The following is a 15,744-nucleotide window of genomic DNA, read 5'->3' on the forward strand; positions in this document are numbered from 1 at the left end:
TCCACCTACATGTACCCAACAATCCAATGTACCCTTGGAACCAATGTACCCTAAGAACTCGATGTACCCTTTTTCGATGTACCCTTGGATACTGGGCCCAAAAAGTCGGATAAAAACTTGGAATCGAGAAATGAAAGCCCGAGGAGCAGAACCTTCTTGTGTGTCTTTCTGGTCCTGTTTGCTAGTCACTAAAGTACGGTAGAGTTGTTCTGCTCTCCTGCGCAACACTGCTCAAGGAAGGGGAAATAAAAAAAAGATTGGCAAGAATCTCTTGTTTTCACATCGGTTCGTTATCACAAGTCAGCGAATGTTGCAGATAAACACTATTGTTACGCGAAAGCCTATCTTCGATCCCAATAATTCAATTAAAAAATTGAGAGAAGAGAAATACATGCCCGAGGAGCAGAAACTTAATTTGTGTCTTGGTGGTCCTCCCTGTAAGTCACTAGAGTACGGTGGCATGTTTTTCTCTTGTGCGCAACACTGTTATGTGAGTAGACTGAATCCCATATGTTTAAATCTGTTTTTTTTAAATTCAGCCACTGTTGCAGGTAGCCAATGCTGTTGCGTGAAAACCTATACTCTATCCTATAAGTCCGCCAATTCAGAGAAAATTCTGGACAGCTTTCTCTTCAACAGCCCCTGGTCAGCAGACGTTTTCCCTTAACACATGTCCGCTCTCTCGCGGACCTTCTCTCTGCCCCGCCCCCAACAGTATGTTTGGTAAGGACATGTAACACCACTTTCTTCGTCCCCAACAAGAGGTCGTCTGAGTCTCTCACCTTCATTTTTGTTACCTACAGAGCGAAATATGATGGAAGAGAAGATAGTTCGAATTCTCACAAGATTGAAATGAGTGCAATTCTGTCGCATACCACCATTTTTTCTCTCTCAATGTTTCTCATTTACATTTGCTGTTCTAACAGCGCATGTATTTAGAACAAACATCGATTGTTGCAAATGTTTTATTCTTGTTTCTCGTCATTTCGTCATCTTCCAGAAAAAACTCTCAATTCCCACTTTTCAGACGTTCGTACTAAGCAATGGATCTGCCACCGCCAATACCTCAGGCTATTGACTGGAGCACTGTCTTCGGAACTCCAACCAACTTCCCAGACACTCAAATCATCAATAATCGCATAGAGGCGAACCGTTATTATTTCATTCGCACAGTCGTTGTAAGTTCACAAATTTAGACCAACCAGTCTATCCAATTTGTTTTTAGGCAGGCATTGGTGCCAGTGCTGAACACCTTGCGAAATTGGACAGAATCGTTGTACTCAACCTTGCGCTCGCTCATCTTGGAAAGAAGCCACTGTGTCACGCGGATCTCGTCGTCATGTGGAATACTGCAATGGAGATCAAAAAGCTTGAAGCCGAGCTGAAAGCTGCGGGAGAGGAAGCGCTAAAGTGAAAGCTCTGTCGTCAGCTGTCTGTAAAGAAATGTTGTGTTAAAATGAATTATTGTGGTTTGCCAAAAAGTATTTAGTATTGTCAATTCAAAAAAATTACGCGGATGAACAACAAAATTGTAAACTGTAGAATAGATCACGCTCTTCCAAGTTTTCACATGATAATTGCCGCGCTAATGATGAACAAATAGGGTGGAGCAGCGCTCATCCGTGCGATGTTTTTGAATTGACAATATACAAAAATGAACATCATCCTGGAGAACTTTGAGAAGTTCGGTCTGAACGAAAAGTTTTCGTTTTCAAACAAATCTGGCGTAAATGTGATAGGGAGGACAATTCCTAGTGTATGAAAAAGGTCGGCGGAATTTTTTTGCTTGTGGAGGACGCACATTGAAACTTTCGTGGGACACATATATGATTTGAAATTATCAGCTCTCATTTTTTTTTCCCGGTTCCGATTTCTTTGGTGGAAAGCAGAGATCACAATGATTTCATACAATCTAGCAATGGAACTTCAATTTTAGGACAGTTGAATTCTCGAGTAGCATATCCCCTAAATACATTGTCAATCTACTTTCCCTTTCATACATTTTTACTCAGAAAAAAGACTCTCGCTTCTCAAAAAAATCTGGTAATAATGTAATGATTATCGAGTTGATGCATCTGTTGGGGTCAAGTAATTTGATAGGCAGTAAATCAAAGCAGTGCTTTTATTCGGCTCGAGAACACAGGATTTATAACGGAGGTGCCAGTGAGTCACCCGCGCGCACGTCCTTTGTCGTGCCTCATCGCCAGATGGGCTTTAGGACCGTTTTGTAGTCAGCCGGTTGGTTGGTAAGGAGGCGGGACCTCTAATTAAGAACACAGACGATAAGTTCACAAAACAAAGTGACAATCGTCTACTATCCGATCGCATCAACTGCTAATCGACAGTTTCACGTGCTTCAAAATATGGACGAATCGGGAGAAGATGGTTATGTTCCGACATCTTTCCTACGTGGCAGACATGAGCGGAATAAAAATTTTGAAAATCCGGAATAAGGAATAAGGAAGAAGGAATAACAATTTAAAAATCCGGAATAAGGAATGAGGAAGAAGGAATAACAATTTAAAAATCCGAAAGAAGGAATAAGGAATAAGGAACGAAAGAATTTCCAAACGAAGGAAGACTTCTTTTTGTCTTGAAAAACACTGTTTATTTTAAAACACGAACAATGAAGAGAGAACTCACAAACCGAGACACAAATAAGAAAAATGGAGAGGAACTTTCAAACTAGAATTAAAAAACTAAAAAACAAAATCATAATTGTGAACTATCAGTTTTCCAGGCCATAATTTTTCAAATTGAGTGAACAAAAAGTTAATTTGTCAACAGTGTCGTTATTCAATCGGCTTTTTTTCGGGGTACAGATGAGGCCCGATACACTTTTTTTTCTGTTCTGACGAAGAATTCGTCAAACTTGCTCCGTTTTTTGGACATTTTTCTGAAGTAGTAATTGTAAAAACCAAATTTATTTTGAAAAAAACACTGAGAAAAACTCATAACTTTTCCAAGATTTCAAAAAAAAATTTTTTCGAGAAACGGTGCAAAGGTGCTCCGCTGAACATAATGTTACGCGGCAATTTAGAGCGTTCAAATTTTTTTCCCAGTTCTGAGAATTTTTTTCTGATTTTTGATAGAAAAAGTTTTAAAGTTTTGAAGAGGAATAACAAAAAAAAATCAGGAAGAAGGAAGAAGGAATAAGGAACAAAATTTAAAAACTCGGAAGAAGGAATAAGGAATAAGGAACGAAACATTTAAAATCCGGAAGAAGGAATAAGGAATAAGGAATAGAAAAAACATCCGGAATAAGGAATAAGGAATAAGGAATTCCGCTCATGTCTGCTACGTGGATTGTATGGTTCTCGTTGCGACAGAGCAATTTACGCTTTCGAGAAAGTTGTAGAAACCTTTGTAAGTTCTAGTAAACTCACATTTTTAAAAAGTCTTCTTTCTCAGACAGATTATAAGATTATGTACAGCCACAAGTTTTTCTCGATTCCATCGACAGTTGCAAAAACTGCTCTGTCTTTCTGCTACAAAATTGGCGATGAAATATCGAAGAAAAATCCACATTATGCACTGCTTGAAGATCTTGGTGATCAGCTTTTGAATTACAAGAGACATGTGTACGATGCTATGGTGAAAAAATTTTTTCTCCCAACATCAACAAATGAAGTTTAGGGCTCAATTGCATACAATTGTATCATGAAAAATGAATGGGGATTCTCCCGAGAGAATTTGGTCCTCAGGTCCTCACCTTTGAAAAATGGACCGATCTGCTAGTCGAACCTGGTTCCGTTTCTCCCGACGATAGAGAATCTGTCATCTATTCGGATGATGATGGAGAATTTTGGAAAATCTTCAAAATTATAGAGTGAGATTTTTCTATACCCCATTCAGCGGAAATTGGATTTTTTTAGCATGAATATTTTCGGAAACTACAGCGAGGATGTTATCGACTATAATGAAAATGACGAAAATAATGATTGGAACAATGCCCCGTAAATGCCCCCGACAATTCCCAATAAGAATTTCCAGCTCGGATCTCGCAGTGCTTCTCCAGCGTTCTCAGAAGATGATGACATTCTCGATAAGTTTATCGCATTTCGGGTTGGAGAATTCAGAAAATTCGATTGCTCATTCTAATCTTTGTTTTCTTTCCTGACGCAAAACATTTGGAAGCAGCAAAACGTTTTTAGTAAGATATTCATTTCAAAACTTTCAAGATGCTAAGAGAAATTTAGTAATACGTATCGTATTCCCTCTGATGGAAACCGACTCAGACCGTCAACTTTAAGCTCAATTATCTCGATTTTTGTGAGAAATATCAAAAATTTGTCAATTGATGAAACATTTGTGTTATGATGAACGATTTATCAGTTGACAAAATTTTGATACCTTTCACAGGAATTAAAATACCGTATTTCCTCTAATAGAAGCCCACCTCTATTTGAAGCCCACCTCTAATAGAAGCCCACCCTCTAATGCATACATGTGGCTTGCCTCAAGACTTTCGGCCCGGCCCGGCCTGGCCCGCTGGCCGGCCCGCGGGTCAGCCCGGCTCGGCCCGCTCGGCTTGCCTAGGACAACTTTTCAAAAATTGTATTTTTCGAATGTGCCAAAATATTTATAATGGCACAAATATTAATCCAAATACATACAACCATCCCAAAAAGTCAATTTAATTGAATTTTTAGCAAAAAAATCAAACTTCATTAAGCCAAGGATGAAAATGTTTTTCTAATTACGACTTCAAAACAGTTTTTGTCGACAGTATCGGCTTCTAGTGTGGATTTTCATTCACTAAGAAGAAAAAGCATCTTGAAAAATGATGATTCGCTCTAAAATTTCAAAATTTTCCAAAAGCGGGTCGGCCCGGCCCGGCCCGCTTTCATAAAAATCTCAGCCCGGCCATGGCCCGGCCCGCGGGCCGGCCATCTTTTCCACAAGTATGCTCTAATGGAAGCCCATGGGCGTCTATTAGAAAAAATACGGTGATTAAAAATTTCAGAATTTTTGAAACTGGTATTTCAGAAGTTGAAAATTTCTCAATTTCTGATCTGCAGAATTCCTGAATTTTGAATTTTGCGATTCTGGAATATCAGAATTTCATAAATTCCGAATTATGGAGTTTAGAATTGCTGAATAAATACTTCGAATTAAAAAAAACCTCGAAGTTCAGAATTCTTAACTTCTGAATTGCCAAATTTCTGATTTTTTGGACATTTAAAAAAAAAAATTAATCATTGAAAAATAGAAGCCCACCCTCTATTTGAAGCCCACCTCTAATAGAAGCCCACCTTGAGAGAGAGGTTGGAAAATAGAAGCCCATGGGCTTCTATTAGAGTAAATACGGTAATTAAACGTAAAATGAACGGTTTGGTTGGTCTTCTATTAGAGGAACTACGGTAGGTTGAAAGGATTTCTAGAGACGTTTTCTGCTTTAATTTCTACGTTGATCTGTGAATCTACTCTTACAAATTTAAAACAAACATTGATAAACTAGTTATATCTATTTCTGTAAGCTGTTATCATATCTACATATCCTTTTGTTTTTTGAAAGAAATCTTCAATTGTGAATTGTCTTACAGTTTTTACAGTATCATCAATTTTTACCCTGTTTTCTTCCCCTCCCCCCCCCCCTTATTTTTTGCTACAGTAACCCATTTTCCTATTCCCCATCTTATCCGGATTTTTTCTGTCTTTATTTTTTATAAAATTTAATCATATCCCTCTTAAACTCTTTTTTGAGAGTTTTTCTCTGTTTCCCAATTTTCGAAAAATGAGAAAGTAGGTACTTGCGCAATTTCCAGCGGCATCATTCAAAAGAGGGAGCCGCCTTTTCCCATCTAACCTTTCTTTGCACCCCCAATATACCACTCTTTCCCATATTACCTGCGCAATTTTTTCATCAACGAATATGTTTTGGGAAACTGAAAAAAAAAATCTTTTTCCGAAGTGCCGACAAAACAAAATCGCTATTTTCGGGTTTGTTGGGAATTCAACAACATCCAGATTGAGGGATCCAAAGACTCAAGTGAATTAAGTTTTTCTTCTTAAAAATATGAATGAAGTGTTGCAAAGAAAACTTTCAAATGTATTCATGGGACAGTTATAAAATTGGAAAATTTTTATTTCAAATTCTGTTTATAGTTTTCGATAACCCCGATTAATTAAATCCCATCATAAATTTGAGATTTAATTTCAGGCAGACATTATAACAAACGAATTCAACCCAAGACGGGGACGAGAGCCTAGTTTTTTAGTAGAAATTTGAGAAGGGCGAGAATGCATACTTACAGATGTATTATTGTGTTGGAAACGGAAACCTTGTGCTGAGTGTAAGACTCAAATGATATCTAAATGGATGACTAAAAAGGAGATTTTTTTTTTCATTTTTCAAATAGTTTTTTTGTTAGAAAGCCAGAAATCATACTCCGGAGTATGGTTTTTTCTTGAATCAATACTCCGTTAGTGCTCTGATGAATTAATGAGTAAAAATCAGCAATGTATGAAATTGTTGGTTACATGTATCATGAAAAACATTGTATCAGTTGGTAGATTCTGCTATCTTGTATAAGAGCCGAGATTGCCAATGCCATATTGTGAAATTAAATTAAAATCTTTGAGATGGACTTTGAAACTGTCAAAAAGTTCGGATAAATCTTGCTTTTTTTTTTGAAAAACATCCCTCTGTACAACCATTTGATTGCATTGGGGACTGTGAATAATTTCGAGTGACTCTTTTTCTCAATCAGCAAATGGTTGTCACTTTGACCATTTTTTAAGCTTTTTAATTTTTCATGTAATGCTCATTTCTAATTGTTTTTCACAAGCCTTCAATTTTGAGATTAGACTTTTTAAAGGACAATCTTCTTGGACTTACAAGTTTCAAACTTAACATAGACACAAGAGTTGTTTAAAATTGAAAAACCTGAAATCCTAACTGAAGGTATAATTAGGACCCCGGGTTTCTCTCCATAGGCAACATATTTGTTTTCAAACTGAACTTTTCCTCTTTTTGTGAAGTTTTTGCACGCTTTCCATCCTTTCCCCATTTTCCCTCTCTTTCATTTTGATATTTTTCTTGTTGATATATTTCCATTCCCACATAGTAGATCGCTAATTTCAAAAAACTGACCAAAATTGGCTCCTTTCAATAATTTGAAACCAATGTTGACGGGAACCACCTCCTCGTGCATGTTCCGTAGTCTATTTTTTATGGCCAAGAAGCACGCGCGCACTGACGACGATTCTGTCATTTTCTTATATTCTTCTACTTTTTAGTCACTCGAAAAGAATCGTGCTAGTCGCATGTTGGTCTTGCCATTTTACTTGTTCCCTGCTTCCCATTGATTGTGTCTGTCTCGTCGTTCCCGATACTGTGCCGATTTAATAAAGTTTTTCCTTTCGTAACTTTTGCCTTTTTTTCACAGAGGATCTTATAAATGTCGTTGATTTTTGGATTCCGGCGAATGTGGGAGCTCGAGAGACTTATCTTGAGGGGACGGGTTGACGCGGTCATCGAAGCGTTCGATGAGAACATAGATTCTTTGGTTGAAAATTCATTTTTTGCCAATTACGATAACAAGATTTGATTTCAGAAAAACTGGAAAAACTCATTCAGCGAACATTTCTTCAACGAACCCATTTATTAGTCGCTTGAGGTGAAGCTTGCTTTGCACGAAATGAGATTGTTTTGGAACGAGAGGTATTTCTTCGAGTTTTTCGTTTTTTTTACATGGATAGTTTCAGGATTGCGACGTGAGCACTCTAATGAATCTACAGAACGTATTGCTTGAAATTCAGCAATCCAAACTAAACCGCATCGTGAGTTATTTTTTCCGAGTCGATCTAACAATCGTAGTTTGTAGGGCAATATTGCAAAGGAATCTCTTTCGCCAGAAGGGTTTACTGCGGAGAACGTCTGGATCACGTACCGGATGTAAGAAGGACTTAGAAATGGCAATTCCCCAATTCGTGAGAGTGACTCGATGGAAGTCGCTTACAATCCTCAGAAGGACTCCAAGTTTTTCCGCGTTTTATCGGTGAAAAAGTTAGTCAAGTTACTGTAAACCCTTTAATAGAACGCGAGCCAAACTATCAACGTTGAGCCTATTCATCTTGCATCCTGTCGAAGATATCAAAAGTGCTTAACTAACAAAAGATCGTCATAATTTCAGCGACATTTTATTAGTTAATCACTTTTTTCATATCTCCCATAGAAACCGAGATATAAAGACTCAAAGTTGACTGTGGCGTTTTATTAGAGTGTTTACCGTAGTTTGAATACTTGACAAACATTAATTTTTCAGATTAGAAATGTTAACCAATACTTCTTGGCTGCTCGAAAGAGCTATTATTGTTGATCCGATTGAGCAAACCTGAATGCTGGGAAGAAATCATCATTTCTTCCGTCAACGCTCCATCTCGGTGGAATCGGAAGACGCGAAATTAGTGGAAGAAGTGGAAACAGTGCTAGAAAGACATCATCACCTGGTCAGCCACCGCTCCATCTCAGATGCCTCAACTGGAAGTAATGATGGCGTCGAGTTCACGATTCTCGAGGAAGGAGAGTTCGCGGAGTTTGAGAAAATGTTGAAATATGAAACAAATCGGGAACTTCGAAACTCAGATTCGGCACAGGAGGTGTCCTCTAGCTCAACTAATTTGAACTAACAGAAAGCAGCTTGTCGGCCGATCGATCCAATTGAAACATTTCTGAAGATAATGATCCCCCCCCCCCCCCCCGTCTGCATATATGTCCTATTTTTCTACCACCAAAAAAGGTCAATTCCCCCATTTTTCCATTATTCATCTTCTCTCTCTCTCTTTTTTTGTAGACCCTAACAAGTTGATTTTTTTGTCATACTTCCCACTCATTTTGCCCTTTCCTTCATAGTATTGGTTTTTCCTCCAATGTTCCAATTTTTTCCCTCATCTAATGTTTTCCCCTCAAAATTCGCGCTCGCATTTCTATCTGCTCCTCATCAGTCTTCCAATTTTCTTTTTCGCCACTCTTCGTGCCGTTCTGTACTATTTGTCTCTTATCCTCTCATTTTTTTCTGCTCTTGTCTCTCCTTTCATTTTTTACAAGCATATATTGTTATCCCTGTCAAAGTGAACCATAAAACATGTTGGTGGATTGTTTCTGGTACTCTATTTCTCAAACGTACCGGGTATTTACTATCAGGATAGTCTTCGACTAGAAATATTTTTCGAATACAAAAAAATTCGTATCGAATCTTTCTTTTGGGAGGATTTTGGTTTTCAGAACGATTCCTGTGAGAAAATAAATCCAAGAAAACGTTGAAAAGTTTTGCTCGATTGAAAAATTCCTGAGACTTTATCATTCTGGCACATAACGATCTGAGCTGTGGAAGAGTAAAGCTTGTGGGCGTGACCAATAATACCAGTAACGAAAACCACCGTAACCAGAATTTTTCGGTTTTTGTTCTTATTACGATTGCTTTTCGACAACTTTTGTGTTGAAAAGCTTTAAACAAGCCGGAAAGTGGAACATTTCTGAACCAAAAAAAATTGCCGAAAAAATGAATGAGAACCGATTGAAATAAATATAAAAGGAGGAAAAAGGAAAGAATGAGACTCCGGTGGATCACCATATTTTCAGATCTGGGTTCCTCGAATTTCTGCGTGAAAGCCAATACTCGATTCTATAATTGCACTTAAATAGGGAAAATTCTGGAAAGCTCTCTGTTCGACAGTCCCTGGTAAACAGACTTCTTTCCTTAACACGTGTTTGCTCCCATGCATACCCATTTTCTGTCCCTCTTTTCAACAGTATGTCTGGTATGGACGTATCATCACTTTCTTCGTCGCCAACAGAAGGTCGTCTGAGTCTCTCACCTTCATTTTTGTTACCTACAGAGCGAAACATAAGAGAAGAGAAAATTGTGTGAACTCTCACAAAAATGAAATAAGTGCGATTCACCATTATTTTTCCCTCTCCATTTTTCTCATTTACATCTGATGTTCTAACAGCGTATGAATTTAAAACAAACATTGACTGATTCAAATGTTTCATGCATTTTTCTTGGGTTTTCTTCTTTTTCTAGATAATTCGCATCTCTTTTCAGACGCTTGTGTACTGAAAAATGAATCCACCACCGCAATTACCCCGTGCTACTGATTGGATCAATGTTTTCGGAACTGCGAACAACTTCCCAGAATCTCAAATCATGCATAATCGCCTGGAAGCTCACCATTTTCATTTCATGCGCACCGTTGTTGTAAGTTCACAAAGACCATTCTCCAGTCTATCCCATTTTTTCCAGGCTGCCGACGGTGGCAGCGCTGATCGCCTTGCAAAATTGGACAGACTCATTGCGCTTAACCTCACGCTCGCTCGTCTTGGAGAGAAGCCACTGTGTCATGCGGATCTCGTCGTCATGTGTCATACAGCGATGGAGATCAATAAGCTTAAAGCAGAGCTGATTGCGGCAGGAGCAAAACCGCAAGAGTGAAGGTTCTGTTGTGAATTAATCGTTTCAGATGTGGTGCTAAAATGAATTTTTGCCAAAAACGTTTTCAGTCTACAAAATTTTCAGTCCAAAAAAGTCAATTAAGCCAATGTACTTTCTGATAGCAGGCACAAATTCTGTTGAAAATAACGAATATAGAAATTCGATTCGACAGTAGTTATATTTTGTTTTGCGCCGGCACGGACATGATGAAATGGATGGTATCGCGGAACACTTTTTAAAAATCGACGTGGTACACTTCACAGATATCAAGAATTTTTATTTCAGGTTTTGTTCATAGAATGAGTGTTGGAAACGGAAACGTTTTGCTCAGTGTAAGACACAAAAGTTATCTAAACCTATAAAGAAAAATAATCTTTCTCGAATGGGAGGAAAAGGTTTTCATGTGAGATTTCGAAAATATTTTTCTTGCTCAAAAGTCCAAATCGAATTCATTGAAATTCTGCCATCCTGAATTCATACAGCTTTTTCGAAACCTAGATGATCGAAGTTAGAATAGAAATTATAGGTCATAGGTTCATGATTTATATTTCACACGCTCAACCTCTGACGAAAGTTGCATATATTGCTCTTTTTTGAAATTCGTCTCTCTTTACAACCATTGGCTTGGGGGACTGTACATAATTTTCGGTGACTCATTTTTCCGACCAGCGAGTGGTTGCCACTTCGACCATTTCTCAAGCTTTTTTCTTTTATTATGTATTGATCGTTTCTAAATTGTCTTTCCCAATTCTTCAATTTCAAAAACATCAGAGTTTTGAAAGGACTATCTTCTTGAGTTTACTAGTTTCACACTTAACATAGGCACATGAGCTGTTTAATATTGAGAAACCCGAAATGCTAACGTATAAGGCATAATTATGACCCCGGGTTTCTCTCCCATAGGCAACAAATGTGCTTTCAAAGTATCAATTTTTTAACTTCATTTTGAGATTACCTCCTCAAAGACTTCTTCTTTTTTTCTAAATAATCCTTGTTTAGAGAGTACTGGCTGCTCTAGGTTAAAGATTTGATAGGGTTTTCATTTGGCACATACTTTTGACTTTGCACTTTTTCTGACAACTTGTTTCTAAACTGTGAACTCATTTTAGAAAATTATAATTGCACATTGTTCTCCGTAAATAATCATCACCAGATGTCGGTTTTGACATTTGATGCATTCGCTTATGGTATTACTAATTTTGATACAATTGGAGAAGATGAGCTCTCAAAATTGGAAGCAACTAAATTCAGTCAAATCAAGGATATCGTAAGTCACACTTCAAATTGCGGCGTTTGAACTAATTTCCCTGTGTATTTTTATAGGAAATTAACATGAAGTCGATTATTCAGATATTGACAGTTATTAAAAATCTTGAAAACGAGTTAAATGTCTCAACCACTAAATTCTTCAAAATTCCAGATCAGTAAGTTTTGATTGTATTCACACCCAAACCGATTCCAAATTTTTCATAGGTACAATTCTTTCGTTTCGGCAATCCAAGCAAAGTATTTTCCGACTTCTGAACCATTGACTATAAATGACCTTCTAAAGTTTTCGGAGAGAGAAAGTAAGCAAAACATTTTTGCATATAGTATTCTTTCGTGTTCAGATATTGGAAAACTAATTCTAACACACAGCATAAAGCTCAAGTATATTTTGAATCTTGATCGGTTTCATAACGGTTTGACTTTGAAAGGATCGTTCAATAGAATTCCGCGTTTGAACGGAAGCACCCTCGCCATTTGGCAGTAAGTCCTTATCCAAATTTCCTAGCTCACATCAAATTTTATAGCCATCTTCGTTCTGTGGCATCCGTTTCTTCAAACATGATGGTTCAAAAAATTCCGTTGCAAATGTTTGTCATCGTCCTCATGTTCCCATTGCAAGACTTCTTTACAAAAACAGGCGCGGCCGACTTCAAAAAAATCATGTAAGCATAAAGAAGTCTTTCTGAGATACATTTTTAAAAATTTCAGAGGATATCACGGAAGAGATCCACTTCCAGATGATTTGTCTCAATTCAAAAGGAAGGAATCAGAATTTGAAACTTCCTGTGTCTCGTTGATGAAGAATTTGAGAATCCCGATCAGTATTCCAGCAATGATTCAACTCGTATTACTCGAAAATCTTAACAATTTCAACTCTCGAGATACAATCTTGACCACTTGAAGTTAGTTCGTAGGAAACAAAGTTTTAATTTTAGAAAAATATTTCAGATTCCGTTATATGGGAGGGCACTTTGCAATCGATCATAAAGTAAAAATAAACGCAGTATTGGACGCTGACTACACAGCTCATTATGATAACGAATTTCGTATATGTTTGAAAATTTTGGCTCAGGTTCGCATTGATTTGACCAAAGCCTGTGAGGAAAGCGTCAAGAACTTGGACTTTTACAATCCTAATGATAGAAAGGAGATGGAGCTATGTGAGTTAATAGCAGTCAATACCACTTACATGACATTGATATGTCTTTTACAGGCGTCAAACTTTACTATGATGTGGGATTTTGCAACCTGGCTAAATGGGAGGTAGCGGTGAAAATTCTCAAAAACCTCTTCGACTCAAAGAATGCAATGGGCAGTCCTGTCGATTCAACTCAAGATGTGGCTACTGTTTGGAATTCCTATCATTCATTGGATTTGGATTCTGGCAGGAATTTTGTTTCCAATTCACCTGTGAATCTTAACCCCGTTCCTTCCAAATCATATATTCCTCCACACATGACAAGACGAAAACGAAATCCTTTCGTGAAATGCTATTCTACTGGTCAAATGCTCAACAGTCGTCTAAACAGAAGGGTAATTTTCTTATGGTCAAATATCACGGAAATGAGTACAACTAAGTTTCAGGTTATCCCGAAGAGTTCGATTGTGGATTTTAATTTTAATTCAAATATCAATCAATCTTTGGATCTTAATCCACTTTCAAATTCTGATCAATACTCTTCACCATACATGGAATCACCGCCACCGCTATCAGTTGAACCACAAATTCCTGGTATGTACCTAATGCCTAAAAACTCGGATGCTCCCGTTTACAAACTGGTTCCGGATGGACTTGCTCCAGAAGGATGGCAAAACGATCCCGCCTGGCATCAGAATGTATACAAAATTGGTGGAACTATTGAGTATCAAGGAAAAGACTACCAAATGGCCAAGACATGGAAAGAACTCTAAAAACAAACAGCTACTCGTGATTTCCAATGAGTTATTTTTTACTTTTTCTCTTTCTCCAACCACTTTATTTTTTGTTCATAATTTCTGTACTTCCTCTATTTTCTCATTTTTCTGTACTTTACAATTATTTTGTCTACCAATTTAGTTCATATGTTAGTTAGGTAAAAACCTATCTAGATTGTAAAATCTCTAATATTTCCAGACACACACACTAGTAACACTTGTCTGCTTCATCTAAATCCTTCTTATCTGATTTCAGTGTCCCCACCCTTTGTGTTCTTATTATCTTCCCAAAAAATCGTTGATATATGTATGTATAACTAAGAATACTCCAGACCTACCAAACTAGAAAACTATCCTTGTTGAGATAGGTCCTCTGTCCCGGTCGAAATGAATTTTTTGTGTTAGTTTTCTCATAAATGCCCTTTCCACATCTTGTACCGTGCCCCATCTCCCTCTCCTTCATTTCGATGCTCCATCTGTAGACATTTCGAAAATTCCATATATATATATATATATATATTGTTTTTTTCTATTTGCATTCCCACGTCTTAGAATCGAAAAATAAAAATTGGACCAAAATTCGTCCATTCCGATAATTTGAAAATCGACGTTGATGGAAACCACCTCCTCGTGCATGTTCCGTTCCCCAGTCTATTTTATGGGCAAGAAGCACGCGCTCACTAGCAAAGATTCCGTCATTTTCTTCTATTTTCTTACACGCCGTGTTCTGTTCTTCCACTTCTTTTTGCGCACTTTTTTGTCACTCGAAGAGAACCGTGCTAGTAGGATGGTAGACGTTTCAAAATTTTGCGTATCTGTGGTCGACAGACAAAAGTGCATCTTGCCACTTTTCTTTTCTCTGTTCCCCATTGGTGGTGTCTGTTTGTGCCGCCCCGTTCCCTTCTTGTCTTCCCCTTCTTGTCTTTCGATACTTTGCCGGTTCAATACTGTTTTTTAGCGTTTCCTATTGTAATTTCTGTCTTTTTTCAGACGATCTTGGGCAATGTCAACGAATCTTGAATTCGAGCAACTTAGCGAGGACGAGCGACTTCTCTTCATGGGACGAGTCGACGCCGCCATTGAGGCGTTCGACGAGAACATTGATTCTTTGGTAAAAATTAGTTTTTGCCGATCCTGATAACTAGTTTTTATTCCAGAAAATGTGGAAACGAGACTTCAGCGAACACTTCTTCAATGAGCCCATTTACTGGTCTCTTGAGGTGAAACTGGGTTTGAGTGAATTGAGGTCGTTCTTGGAAAACAAGGTATTGGTTCAAGTTGTTCAATTCATTTCATATAGGTATTTTCAGAACTGCGACTTGACCACTTTAATTGATTTGGAGATTGCTGTTTGTGAAATACAACAGTACAAATTGAACAGAATCGTGAGTTACTTTTTCCAAGTCAATTCGACCATCATAACTTGTAGGGCCGATTCGCACAAGAAACTCTTTCCCCGGATGGGTTTACCGCGGAGAACATCTTCGTCACGTACTTTGCATGGGAAGGCCTTAAAAATGGTAGATACCCAACTCGGGAGAGTGACATGGTGGAAGTTGCGTTCAATCCACGGAAGGACTCCAAATTCTTCCGAGTGTTCTCGATCAAAAAGTTGGTCCCATCAGTTTTGATGTTTGAAAAATATTCAATTTCAGATTGGACCTCATCTCCAACTCGAACTGGGAACTCGAGAGATCCATCATTGTGGAACCTGCCGAAGAAGCGGAACCAGTTCTGGACAGACGTGATCACCTGGTCCGTCATCGCTCCATTTCTGTTCCTTCAACTGGAAGTGACGGTGATTTGGAGTACACAATTCTGGAGGAAGGAGGGTTTGAAGAGTTTGAGGAAGTTATTACGGAGGCGCTCGACGATCAATCCGATTGAGGCAGTTCTTGAAAATATTTTATCGTGTGTCACCATTTTGCAATATGTCCCATTTTTTCCGTTAAAAAATTTCAATACACTCACATTCATTCTCCCGTTATTCATCCCCCCCCCCCCTCTCTCTTTTTCGTTGTAGACCCTTACAATCTATATGAATTTTTGTCATCTCTCCCATTTATTCTGCTCTTCTCTCATCATTTCTAGTTCTTTCTCAACTGTTCCAATTCCTTCCCTC

General features: G+C 38.0%; 4 protein-coding genes across 4 annotated transcripts; all 4 read left to right on the top strand.

The window, feature by feature from the left end:
- Positions 1-1,043: 1,043 nt before the first annotated feature.
- Positions 1,044-1,414, top strand: CBG00152 (the record flags this gene model as incomplete). The annotated part of the gene is made up of 2 exons (XM_002645219.1): positions 1,044-1,178; positions 1,226-1,414. The coding sequence occupies 2 exons, from the start codon at positions 1,044-1,046 to the stop codon at positions 1,412-1,414; spliced, it is 324 nt and encodes a 107-aa protein (XP_002645265.1).
- Positions 1,415-10,070: 8,656 nt separating this feature from the next.
- On the top strand, positions 10,071-10,439 carry CBG00154 (the record flags this gene model as incomplete). Its single annotated transcript, XM_002645220.1, has 2 exons — positions 10,071-10,205; positions 10,251-10,439. 2 exons carry the CDS (start codon positions 10,071-10,073, stop codon positions 10,437-10,439), a joined length of 324 nt encoding a protein of 107 aa, XP_002645266.1.
- A 1,153-nt stretch (positions 10,440-11,592) lies between these two features.
- CBG27899 lies at positions 11,593-13,619 on the top strand (the record flags this gene model as incomplete). Its single annotated transcript, XM_045240149.1, has 5 exons — positions 11,593-11,706; positions 11,763-11,863; positions 12,657-12,868; positions 12,922-13,241; positions 13,293-13,619. 5 exons carry the CDS (start codon positions 11,593-11,595, stop codon positions 13,617-13,619), a joined length of 1,074 nt encoding a protein of 357 aa, XP_045097897.1.
- Positions 13,620-14,625: 1,006 nt separating this feature from the next.
- Positions 14,626-15,509, top strand: CBG27900 (the record flags this gene model as incomplete). Its single annotated transcript, XM_045240151.1, has 5 exons — positions 14,626-14,733; positions 14,780-14,887; positions 14,933-15,007; positions 15,052-15,233; positions 15,278-15,509. 5 exons carry the CDS (start codon positions 14,626-14,628, stop codon positions 15,507-15,509), a joined length of 705 nt encoding a protein of 234 aa, XP_045097898.1.
- Positions 15,510-15,744: the final 235 nt, after the last annotated feature.

The sequence above is a fragment of the Caenorhabditis briggsae genome (assembly GCF_000004555.2).
Source record: "Caenorhabditis briggsae complete genome, chrX, whole genome shotgun sequence".
Classification (NCBI taxonomy): domain Eukaryota; kingdom Metazoa; phylum Nematoda; class Chromadorea; order Rhabditida; family Rhabditidae; genus Caenorhabditis; species Caenorhabditis briggsae.